The sequence below is a fragment of the Meriones unguiculatus genome, chromosome 1, assembly GCF_030254825.1.
Source record: "Meriones unguiculatus strain TT.TT164.6M chromosome 1, Bangor_MerUng_6.1, whole genome shotgun sequence".
Taxonomy (NCBI): domain Eukaryota; kingdom Metazoa; phylum Chordata; class Mammalia; order Rodentia; family Muridae; genus Meriones; species Meriones unguiculatus.
Genome location: NC_083349.1, coordinates 23,233,124 through 23,246,281, shown reverse-complemented (window position 1 = coordinate 23,246,281; position 13,158 = coordinate 23,233,124). Strand labels below are relative to the sequence as shown.

General features: G+C 39.1%; 1 protein-coding gene across 2 annotated transcripts in view; it reads left to right on the top strand.

Annotated features, from left to right (window-relative positions):
* Kdm2a (lysine demethylase 2A) overlaps positions 1 to 13,158 on the top strand; it is an 82,048-nt gene that overhangs the window by 32,078 nt on the left and 36,812 nt on the right. For both annotated transcript variants that reach the window (XM_021656225.2, XM_021656226.2), the window contains exons 3-6: positions 2,017 to 2,155; positions 2,822 to 2,900; positions 3,290 to 3,336; positions 8,647 to 8,825. In XM_021656225.2, the coding sequence (XP_021511900.1) occupies positions 2,017 to 2,155; positions 2,822 to 2,900; positions 3,290 to 3,336; positions 8,647 to 8,825 (444 nt within the window). The remainder of the gene's footprint in view (positions 1 to 2,016; positions 2,156 to 2,821; positions 2,901 to 3,289; positions 3,337 to 8,646; positions 8,826 to 13,158) is intronic.

Below are 13,158 nucleotides of genomic sequence, written 5' to 3'. Positions count from 1 at the left end.
ATTAAAATTATTCATAAAACTTAATGGAACAAGTTGTAAATAGTTCACTTTTTGGAAGGAGTGTTTATATGTGTACACACATATAAAAATTCAGGTAGCTGAAGGAGAAAAAACATTTGCAGTGAAGCACCAGAATCTCTTGTACACAGTCCTTAGAATCTAACAAGTGATAAGTTATACTGAGTGAATAAGCATGTTCTTCTGTTTGATGTATAGCCTTTGACAATTCCTGTTAATTGTAATACCATAATTTTACATGTCTTTCTGACTATACTGGATAGCCATTTCCTTCAGCATTGGGACTGGGCCTGTTTATCTGTGTGTGGACAGTATTACTTAATTCTAGAAGGATTTCATTACTCTTGAAAGAGACACATACCACTAAAAGTCATTTGACTTACCTTGACAACTAATTTGCTGTAAGAATTTACTTATTCCACCCATTCCATATAAATGAAATCATATCTGCATTCTTTTACTTAGCCTTAGGTTTTCAAGGATTACCCACATTTTGACACATGACTCATTTTTGTGGCTAATAGTTGGTGTATAGAGATGGATTTTTTCAAACTTGGACCTGCATTGTTTATCATGGGTATCTATCGTGGAGGGTGTGAAGTAGTTTTGTGGGTTTGGTTTGCATATCTCTAGTGATGAATGATACTGAGCATCTTTTCATGAGTTCATTTCTAACTGTATGTTGTATTTGGAGAGGCATTTTTTAAAAATTTTATTATTTATATAATACTCTGCTTGCATATACACCTGCACGGCAGAAGAGGGCACCAGATCTCATAGATGGTTGTGAGCCACCATGTGGTTGCTGGGAATTGAACTCAGGACTTCAGGAAGAGCAGACAGTGTTCTTAAACTTTGAGCCATCTCTCTGACCCCTGGAGAGGCATTTTTTTTTTTTAAAGCTCAATATTGATGGCCTGCTAGCTATCATGCTACTGTTTAGCCTTCTTGTTCTGAAGCAAAATAGGGTTGGTCTATTGATTGTTTAATTTAGGTTTTTTTTTTTTTTTTAAAGTATTGTTATCTTTAACGAGGTATATGTGTGCATAGGTTTCTGCATGTGCCACTGGAATAGGGTGTGGATCCCCTGGAGCTGGAGTTACTAGTCGTTGTTAGCCATCTCATGTGGGTACTAGGAACTGAACGTGTGTCCTGCAAGAACAGTGCTTGCTTTTAACTGCTGAGCCATCTCTCTCTCCTACGATTTAGGCTATTATTGAGAGAGTTTTACAAATTTAATTTTAGTGAAATTTCTTCTCAATGAAAAATTTTCTCTTTATATTTGAACGTCCGTTTAAAATTATGTATGTATTCACTTTAAAAATATTTTTACTTTTAATTATATGGAGGTGTGTATCTGCATATGGTTTTGTGCGTATGAGTGTTGTTGTACAAGGACAGACATCAGAGCCTCTGGAGTTGGAGCTACAAGTATTTGTGAGTTGTTAAACACAGGTACTGGGAACTGAAAGAGTAGTATGTACTGTTAAGCATGGAGCTGTATTTCCAGCTCTTATTTGAATGTCTTTAAATGTTCACACTCTTAAGAGTTATACTAGATATTTAGTAGGTCTAAATTGGTTGTTTTTATTGTGAATTTATATCTCTGGGCTTAGAGAGGTAGCAGAAATAAAATTCAGCTGGGTGTTGTGGTGGATGCCTTTAATCCCAGAAGTAGAAGGAGAATTACCTCTGAGTTTTGGGCCACCCTGGTCTAAAGAGTTAAGTTTCAGGATAAACAGGGCTACACAGAGAAACCCTGGCTAAGAAAACAAACAAATCCTCTATCTTCACATGTTGGAAGCACAGTGATTTATTACAACTTTGTTCTATTCTGTGCATTCTGAGAATATCAGCTAATCTTGAGTTTGGAGAAAGAAAAGTGTATGCTTTGAAAAGCAGCTAAGACTAGAAGTCACATTATCCATGTAAGTAGCAGTGACTGGTAGAGAGGAAGGAAAAGTGCATGATTTCACCTTTGTATCCCTCTTTTGACAGCGTGGTACCATGCGACGTCGCTATGAAGACGATGGCATTTCAGATGATGAAATTGAAGGGAAAAGAACTTTTGACTTGGAAGAGAAGCTCCATACCAACAAATATAATGCTAATTTTGTTACCTTTATGGAGGGAAAAGGTCAGTATGAATTTAGCATCTGTGTAATTTTAAAATACTGCCTGTTAAAGATATTTTGTTTCAATTCTCATTCTCCCCTAAATTTTAAGTAGTCTTTTATTAGAATAAGAATGTTACTGGGGGAAAGACCTTTTCCTTTTCTCATTTATTGGCTTGGGTTTAATTAAAAATAGTGCAGGTATGGTGACACATGACTGTGATACTAGCGCTTTGGAGGTAGGGACAGGAGGATCAGGAATGGTGTGTATATATAGTAAGTTAAAGGCAGCCTGGTCTGCATGAGGCTTTGGAGAGAAGGAGAGTGAGAAGCATATAAAAAAAAAAAGTACAATGAAATCTCTTCTGAGGTAGAATTCCTCTTGTGTTATGTATGATCCTTAGCAAACTGACAAAAAGTTGTATGTATAATGTTCAGACTATTTTGGCTATTAAAAGAATGAGGGTAATTTCCATAGGATGTATGAAGTGACTCATTAGAACTGCTCCCCACACACCCTGATTGTCAGTGTGCTTTCCGTATTTCCTAAGATACAACACTAAGCAATGTGACCACAACTGTATATACAGTGTAATAAAAACAATATCTTTTTACTTAAAATTTCTTTTATAATCTTTTTTTTTTTTCAATGATTCCTCTCTTTCTAATTTTCCCCCCTATGGTTTCAGATTTTAATGTAGAATATATCCAGCGAGGTGGCTTGAGAGACCCTCTGATTTTCAAGAATTCTGATGGACTTGGAATAAAGTAAGTGCTCTGGTCCTGGCCTGGGATGGTAATGGCTTTTACCCTCAGGGACTCAGATAGTGGCAATAGAGCAGTAGGTAATTGAAAATAACTTACCAGTTACTTTGTGAAGCATGTCTCTTGTTTCACAAGTGATTCATGTTCCCAGAAATGAAAAGTGTAGATAAGCTTAAAAGGTTAATGTCTTGAATCTATCATTTTGAGATAATTGCTGCTAACATTTTTGTTTTTGTGCATATAATGTATGTGTCTAAAATTAATATACATTTAAAAAGTATTTAAACCTAAACATAAAGATTGATGTTTCTTGAGAGTCCGTCATACTTTAAGAAAAGATTCATACCGAGTAGAGAAGCAGTGCTTCTCATTTACTGATGTTTATTCCATAGGATGCCGGACCCAGATTTCACGGTGAATGATGTCAAAATGTGTGTGGGTAAGTAACAAACTTTTGGCGTCTTTATCTTTGAGGTTTAGGAACGTTAAACTGTATATTTCATTACAAAGAGAACTGTTTGATTAGCAACTAAGAATTTTCCTCTATCAAAGTACATTTTTAAAAAACAACTATATATGGAGGAAATTAGAAAGTATATATGTTCAGGAGGAATTTTTCTCAAAGGCAAAAATTTTTATAATTTAGTCCATCTAAAACCTAGATATGGGAAGTAACTGTTACATTCTGTGATAAGACAATGAAATGGTATAAAGTCCTCCATGTTCCCAACATACATATGAAGCAAAAGAAATTCATCTGACCAGCTATTCTGTGGTATACAAGAGTGCTATTCCTCAGTTTGGAAATTAAATACTATAGCACCACCTTTTGGCCATGTGGACCCCTGTTAGACTGCTGGATAAACTTCCTTAATCTTGAGAGGTGAAAGTTACAGATACCCTAAATTCTCTGATCCCTATAACTCATGCCCTAATGCTCTTGTATTATATTCTAAGCACCTGGTACCTAGCACAACTTGTAGACTAAGTGCCCACTAAATCTGTTGAGTGATCAAAACCCTTACTTGTTCCTTTCAGGCAGAGCTTTTGGGAGGCGTAGATAATCTGTGAATACTCACCATTGTAAAGTTCACTTCTTACCACTTTTTATTTTTGTTGTTGAAGTTCATGTATACTAGGCCAATCTCAAACTCGCTGTGTAGCCCAAGATGACCTTAAACCAATTACCTGCCTGTCCCCTCCTTTTGAGTGTTGCAGTTACAGTCATTTGCCACTTATACCTAGCTTTTGTGGGGCTAGGGATCAGATCCAGGGCTTTGTCCATGCTATGTAATCATTCTTTTAGCAACTGAGTTATATCTTCAGCCTCTCATTTCTTAGGTAACCTTTAGGAAAGTAATTTCCTGTGTTGGCTTTTAAGATTTACTTTTATTTATTTTCCTAAGACAGGGTTTCTTTGTAACTCTGGATGCTGTCCTAAAACTTGCTTTGTAGACCAGACTGGCCTCAAACTCCTAGATCTGCCCCCAAGTGCTGGGATTAAAGGGATGCACCACCATCACACCTAGTAGATTCTTACTCTGTAGTGATATGTATGTGTATGGTACCCGTGAGTACACAGAGGTAAAAGAGGTTGGATCCTCTGGAGTTAGAAGTTGTTGTAAGTCACCTATATTCTGAAAATAGAATTTGGGTCTCTGAAAGAGCAGCTGTGCTCTTTACTGCTGAGCTTTTCTCTAGCCTCTTGCTTAGATATTCTTATGGTTGTGATTCAAAAGTACAGACTCAGAGAAGATTCTGGAAGATGGTGAGAGCATTCTCTACCTACATGATTATTGCCCTGAAAGAGTCTGATGTAACTGTTGAGGAATTCTGTTGAAGGCTTGCAACTTCCAGGGAGAAATTAAGAAAATAAAGTTAATTTCAGGTTTTACCATAGTAATCTCTTTTCCACAGCCTCCATCCCTCACAAACTGGAACCCATGAAGAAGTTGTGCATATCTTTTCTATAAAAGCACAGTGCACAGAACACTGCTTTAAGGAGCCAGGATGGGTCTTGTCATTTAAAAATGTGAGACTTGTACTGTGATCGCAGATTGCCTTTTCTGACAAAATGTATGGACAAAAGAGTAGGGGCCTGTTTTTAATGCCATCTCTAAGCTGTTACTATATCCTTACATTTGACCCCAGATACTCCTATAGGATTTAAAAGATTGGTAAACCACCACGATTGGTACAGCATTTCTGAGTTGGAAGCCAACCTGATCGCAGAGAGCGAGTTCCAGAACAGCCCGGGCCACATAGAGAAACCCTTTCTCAAGGGGAAAAAAAAAAAAAAAAAGCTGGTAGACTCCATCCTCTAAACACATATTCAAGACTAGGATATTCAAAAGTTGTATACATGGCAAAAGTTAGATGTTGACTACACATGTTCAGGAGGAAATGCAGGCTAAAAAACATGAGAGGAGGGGCTAGAGAGATGGCTCAGAGGTTAAGAGCACGGGCTGCTTTTCCAGAGGTCCCGAGTTCAATTCCCAGCAAACACATGGTGGCTCACAACCATCTCTAATGAGATCTACTGCCCTCTTCTGGCGTGCAGGCAGAACACTATATACACAATAAATAAATCTTTAAAAAAAACATGAGAGGAAGTTCAGACTTGGTAAAGCGCTTAGGAAAATTAAAAAAAATAGCATACATGGTATACTGACATACATGCAGGCAAAACACCCATACAGAGAAAACAATAAGATTTTAAAAAACTCTCTTTAGTTTGCACTCTCTTACATCTTCTAGTATTTTTGACTTTACATTATACAGGTAGGTTAATGATACATTTTGAGTTATTTTTATACATGGCACATAGTATGAACCCAAGTTCACAGGTAGAAATGGATATCTCAGATCTTAGTATGCTTTGTGGGAAAGGCAACTGTTTATTTAATAAAGCTGCCTTTTGCCATTGTCAAAATCAGTTCATGAAGACTTCATCCAGGGCTCTGTGACAGAGCTCTTGCTTAGCATTCATGGAGCCCTGGGTACAATTCAACTTAGAAGAAAAGTAAATCAATTGTATATTGATTTGCATCAAGGGAGAAGTTGCTCTTCACATAAAGGGGGTTCCTCAGTGAGATATGAACAGAGACTTTGGAGGTGGTAAGGATTAAAATGGTGAGGGGAGGAGGTTGGGGAGTTAGAGAGTTGGCTCGCAGATAAGAGCTTGGTATTGATCTTACAGAGAACTGACCAGAGTTGGTTCATAACACTCACGTGTGGCGCAGCAGCCTTCTGTAACTCTTAATTTCAGAGCATCTCATGGCCTATATTCTGGCCTTCAAAGCTCATATGTACACACCCTGCTATTCAAGTACCTCACTCCCCCATTTCCCCACCTCGACACATACACACATACAAAGTTTTTGTTGTTAATGTTGCTGATGTTTTAGCTGATAGGAAAAAGTACACCAAGAACTGCAAATTTTTAAATAGGAGGGAGGGAGAAGCTAAGGTATTCCTAGATAAAATGATAGTTAGGGAAGTTAGTTACACTTGACCTGTCCTACAGTTAGGGGTGCAATGGAGAGATGAGATATGAAATGAAAGAGGAGATTTGAAGCCATGTGAAGAAGAAAACACAATAAAGGTGATCTTTAACTCACTGGTAAGATAGCTCAGTGGGTAAAGGCACTTTCCAAAAAAGTCTGACCACCTGACTTTAGTTCCTGGAGCCCATGTAGTAGAGGAAAACTAGTGGAAGAGAGCCACCTCCAGAAAGCTGTCCTCTTGACTTCTACTGAGGTGCTGTGGCATGGGTACCGCTGCAATAATTTAAAAACAGTAATTTAAAAATGTCAGTAGCTTGTTAACTCTTTTCTTGAATTTCCACAAGTATGAATAAGTTGGAAGACTGTGTATGGTGGTTTGTTTCTCTTAAATGTGAAGTATACAGAAAGTGGGTGGAGAGATGTTTCACTGGACCTGGGTTTGGTACCCAGGACCCACCTGGTAGCTCATAACCTTCTGTAACTCTAGTTCCATGGCATCTAACATCCTCTTCTGACCCCCACAAGTATCAAATGCATGTGGCACCACAGACTTACATTCAGGCAACGTGCTCATACACACACACACACACACACACACACACACACATCATGGGTTAGGGGGAAGGAAAAGAAAATCAATATCTGGTAAAACCTCTCTCTGTTTCCCTCTTCTTCCTCCCTCCTCCCACCCTCCCTTTGTGGTGTGTGTGTGTATGTGTGTGTGTGTGTGTATGTGTGTATGTGTACATACATGAGTACAAGTGCCCAAGGAGGGCAGAGGTATCAGATCCTCTAGAACTGGAAGTGCAGGTATTTGTGAGCAACTCCTGATAACATGTGTGTGTTGGAAATTGAATTCAGGTTCTCTGTAAGAGAACTCTTGACCTCTGAGCAGTCTCTCCAGTCTCATTTTTTAAATTGTAATTAATATGCCAGGAAAATTAACATTGTAATCACCGAAGTATACAGTTCAGTGGCATTAAATCTATTTGCTGTGTAGTCATCACCACTATCTACTTGGAGAACTTTCTAATCACCCCAAACGAAAGTCTGTTAACCAGTCATGTCTCATTCTCTTTTCCCCGTAGCCTCTGGCAACCACTGATCTGGTGCTTTCTAGATCTGTGTACTTCACATATCTGGAATTACATGATATATAACCTTTCATCTCTGACTTCTCTCACATATCATACTTCCCAGGTTTATTTTTGTGATATCATTTGTTAGTGTTTTATTCTTATGTTGATTTTATTGTATAATTTTTCATTTTTTTGTTTACTATTCATCTAGTGATGTATTTGGAATTATTTTAACCTTTTATCATTTAGCCTGTTTTCTGATGTTACCTGGTGTATTTAGTAAGGGTTAGTCTTATAGATTGGGCAGTGCTTGCTCGTTCTTTGTCTCTTTTTTTACAGTCAGGATATCACTATGTGTCATAGGCTTGGAACTATGTAGAGTAGGTTGCCTCAAATTTATAGAAATTAGCCTGCCTCTACCCTACTGACTGCTGGAACTAAAGGTGTGTACAAACACACTGTATTTTGTTGTTGTGCTTGACAGAGACTGGAGCTTGTATCTATCAGATTATAAATATGGAATAAATATAAAGAGTTTTATATTTAAAAATTATTGACAGTGTTGAAGAAACAAACTCTGTTAAACTAAAAATAGAGAAATTTAAACTGGCATTCACTAACTAGAGAATCCTTAAACTACTCCTCTAATCCTTAAACTACTCCTCTAACCCCCCTTTAGATAGGGTTTCTCTGTGTAGCAGAGCCCTGGCTGTCCCTGGAACTTCCTTCGTAGATTAGGCTGGCTCAAACTCCTGGAGATTTGTGCTGGTATTAAAGGCATTGCAGCTCTTAACTCACACTCTTGATTGATACTTAATTAGGTCAGTCTTTAAACCTTCACTGAAATAGTATTATCTCAGTAAGTCTTCTGACTTGTTGAATCATGTATAAAAATAAATACTGACATCTATCAGGTAGAATTGTAGGATTAGCTGAGTGGCATGGTGCATACCTGTAATCCCAGCACTCAGGGAGGCAGAGGCATGTGGATTGCTGTGAGTTCAACCTGGTCTACAAAGTGAGTCTAGGACAGCCAAGGCTATACAAAGAAAACCTTGTCTTAAAAACAAAAAAAAAACCACAATTATTTTTTGAGGCTTATATTTATATTATGCTTAATGTATTTAAGAGTAATTGTGGCTTATTTGAACTTCTTTCATATAGGGAGTCGTCGAATGGTGGATGTCATGGATGTGAACACACAGAAGGGCATTGAAATGACCATGGCTCAATGGACACGATACTATGAAACCCCAGAGGAGGAGCGAGAAAAACTCTATAATGTCATCAGCCTAGAGTTTAGCCACACCAGGCTTGAGAATATGGTACAGCGACCTTCCACGGTTAGTCATTGTCATTTTCCCACAATCTCATTTTTTTTTTTTTAACTATTGATTCTTTGTGAGTTTCACATCATGTACCCCTGTTTCACATCCCTTCCCCATCCCCTCCTATTCATCCTTTGCCCTTGCAACCTCTTTCCCAAAATAAGACACAAAATAAAAACAAAAGCATAGAAAACATTTCATTGTGGAAGCTGTAGTATGTCACAGTGTATTCTACAGTATATCGTTCTGTTCACTTACAAATGTTCATTGCAGTGAGTCATTGGTCTGGTTTGAGGTCTCTGGCTTCTGTGCTGCCATCAATCAATTTATCTTGTTGCCCTGTGTCATAGAAATCCTGCAGCTTTGGAACAGCAAGACTGGTCCTTTCGCTCATCCCAGTGGTTTGCAGATGATGTACAGCCCTTGGTCTGGGCCTTTGTGGTAGCTGAGCTGGTCAGCCCACTGGCTCTTCTTATTTGCATCACTAGGGTGAGCTCTCCAGCACTGCTTTTGCTAGGCTACCAAATGCCGTCATCAGCAGGAGGCAGGCTCAGCTCTCCTACTTTCATCTCTTGGGCTGACTCACCTGCACCCACACCTCCATTGCCACCTCCGCTGTGCTGCTGCTCAGTGAAGGTGAAGGGCCCATTCTCCTAAGTGATGTAGTCTGAGAGGGGTTAGTTGTGTCCACTCTCACTCCTGGTGTTGGCTCACCCATGCCTTTGCCATCAGGGGTAGCTTCACTGTTGCCCAGGTGAGGTGCAGAGCTAGCTCTCGCAGGGTCAGCTCTCCTGACTACTGCAGGTGTCAGGAGCCAGGGTGCAGCATCACCGCTGCATCCATACCACCTCACAGCAGACAAGTGATAGGGACCAGCTCTCCCTCTCCCGTGGGACTGGCTGTGCCCCCGCCACCAGGGTCAGCTCTACTATGCTGTCCAGGCAAGGTGAAGGGCCAGCTCACTCTCTCATGACACCAGAGGCAGGTTTTTCCAATGCCACATTCTCATTTTCAATAGAAAGTTGTTTTGTTGTTTTTTTGTTTTTTAATATTTATTTATTATGTATACAGTGTTCTGCCTGCAGGCCCTCAGAGGGCACCAGATCTCACTATAGATGGCTGTGAGCCACCATGTGGTTGCTGGGGATTGAACTCAGGACCTCTGTAAGAGCAACTGGTGCCCTTTACCTCTAAGCCATCTCTCCAGCCCAGTTTTTTGTTTTTTTTTTTTTTGTTTTGTTTTGTTTTGTTTTTTTGTTTTTGTTTTTTAATTATTTATTATTACCTATACAATGTCTGCATGTACACCTGCACGCCAGAAGAGGGCAACAGATACCAGACTTCATTATAGATGGTTGTGAGCCACCTTGTGGTTACTGGGAATTAAACTCAGGACCTCTGGGAAGAGCAGCCGAGTGCTCTTAACTCTTAGTCATCTTTCCAGCCCAGCCCCAATAGAAGGCCTTTATACTGGGAAAATTTTTATAGCTTTGCACATGCCAAGCTAAATGGGGGAAAGATTATTGGATAATAGTAATTTCATTTTTAGAAGATAACATTTTCCAAAATGATTTAATTTTTGTTGGAATCATTCTGATTTATATTACCAACAACTTAATTTGGGAACTTGACCTTTCAGTGGTAGAGAAGAATCTTAAAATGTTACTGGGAAATTTACTTAGGAATTTCTGTCCTGTAGGTTTCTGTTCTAAGAATTCAAGGGAATTTAGTTGGTGTTGGGAGTGTGTGCCATATTTGATGGCATAGGCCTTCAATCCTAGCATACAGGAGACAGAAACAGGCGAATTTCTTGAGTGTGAGCATGGTCTGCATGACAAGTTTCAGGACAGCCTGTGCTGCAGAAGAAAGACTCAGTCCCAAAGATAAAATAAAAAACAGAAATTAAGGGAAAATTGGTTTAGAACAAGGCACATTTTGCGCCCCTGACTCTTCTACTTCTCCAGGTGAGCATTTATGTAACAGTTTGTAGAATTTAGTAGGTAAATAATAGTGGTAAATGAATTGGTTTCATTTGTTTTTGATACTCTACTCTCTTGAAATTAATTTCTATTTTACTTATCTTTTGGTAAGGTAGCGGCTATCTACTCAATATTGGGAACTATTCAGGAAGTGGAATTGGCTTCACTTTTGGAATGTACCTATATATTTTTGAGTCTTTCCTCCCTTAATTCCTGACTGTGAACTCAAGCCAGGTATTGTGGTTCCAACTACTTGGAAGACTAAGGGAGAGGGTCCTAATTTTACCCTTTGATTCCCAAAATTAATATGTGCTAATTGCTTGTAATATCTTTATATAGATACACACCTAATAATTTACAGTATTATCACTATTTGTATGGGTAGGAAAAATAACTCAATATTTTGCTAGTCTGATGGATCAGGGTTTTTGTTTTTTAAGGTTTTTGGAGACGTGTTCTCTCTTTGTCACTGTGGCTTTCCTGGAACTCACTATGTCGACCAGGCTGGCCTTACACTCAGAGAGCCACCTGCCTCTATTTCCCCAGTGCTGGGATTAAAGGTGTGCACCCAGCTTTTGTCATTTGTGTATTATTGGTGGTATTCAGCTAAAAGCAGAAATTTTCATGAAAATAGGCTCCTTTCCCCCCAAGAATGACTAATCTTTTCTATATTAGTATAGTTTTGTTTGGGCATATAGAAAGGATCATAGGTTAGAATGTCGCCATAGTAGCCCAGTGCAGTTCAACTTTGATTTTTTGTGACAGGGCCTTTGGATACTTGGGACAGGTCTCTCTGTAGTATAGTGCTGGCTGTCCTGGTTGGGTTTAAGAGATGATTGACAAAGACTTCTTTGAAGAAGAAGCTATCAACAGTGGGATTAATTTATTTTGGGGGAGACAGGGTCTCACCCATTTGGTAGCCTTGGCTGTCCTGATACTATCTAAACCAAGATGGTTTTAGGTTTACAGAGATACATTTGCCTCTGCCCTCAAGTGGCATGTGTTTCTAATGATTTTTAATAATGTTCATTTTTAATAAAGAATTCAGTAAAAAAAACAAAAACCAAAAAAAAAAAAAACAAAAACAGATGAAGCCAAAGCCTGGTGGTCCATGCCTGTAATCCCAGCTTTTGGGAGGTGGAGACAGGAGGGTTGCCTGAGTGATAGAGTAAGCTTTTGTCTCAAAACAATAGAAAGTAATGTGAGAATTGTAGTAACATTGGTTATAAATATATTTCTTTAATATCTCTAGTATTATAATTTAAAGTTGATTATGACTATAAATATAGCTTGATTATTTAAAATTATTAAAAATTATTTCCTAATTTAAAAATTAGAAACCTTTCATCTCAGTTTTGTTTGTTTGTTTTTTCAAGACAGGGTTTTTCTTTATAGCGCTGGCTGTCCTGGAACTAAGTCTGTAGATCAGGCTGCCCTCGAACTCACAGAGTTCTACCTGCCTCTCCTTCTGGGTGCTCATTGGGACTGGAGAGATGGTTTAGTCATTAAGTGCACTGGCTGCTCTTCCAGAGGACCTGTGTTCAGTTCCTCCTAGCACCCACATGGCAGCTCATAGTTGTCTGTATCCAACACCCCCCCCCCCCCACACACACAGATGTACATGCAGTCAAAAGACCAATGCACATAAAATACAAATAAGTAAATTTGGAGAGAAAAAAAGTGTGTGCCACCGACCTCTTGGCTAGTGTTTTAGTTTTGGTTTTTGAGACAGGGTTTCTCTGTGTAGCCTTGGCTGTCCTGAACTCACTTTCTAGAGCAGCCTGGCCTGGAACTAACAGATCTACCTGGCTCTGCCACCTTGAGTGCTGGGATTATAGGCGTGTACCATCACACCTGGCTTGGCTTTTGTTTCTATTGTAATTATTATTATTGTAATTATTTTGTGTGTAGGGTTTGGTCCTAGTGTTCTGTGTTTTTATTTTTATGTGTGTCTGTTCCAAAAGTCTGCAGAGACCAAAAGAGGGCATTGGGTCCCCTGTGACAGGAATTACAGATGGTTGTGAGCTGCAGTATGGGTGCTAGGAGTAGAACATGGAATATTCTTAACCAACAAATTGTCTTAACAACAACAAATTGTGTTGTGTTTTACCCTGCCACCCCCACCTCTTTTCTTTTCTTTTCTTTTCTTTTCTTTTCTTTTCTTTTCTTTTCTTTTCTTTTCTTTTCTTTTCTTCTCTTCTCTTCTCTTCTCTTCTCTTCTCTTCTCTTCTCTTCTCTTCTCTTCTCTTCTCTTCCTCTTCTCTTCCTCTTCTCTTCCTCTTCTGTTCCTCCCTTCCCCTCCCCTCCCCGAGCTCCCCGGTTTCTCTGTGTGACTTTGCCTGTCCTGGATTCACTTTGTAGACCAGGCT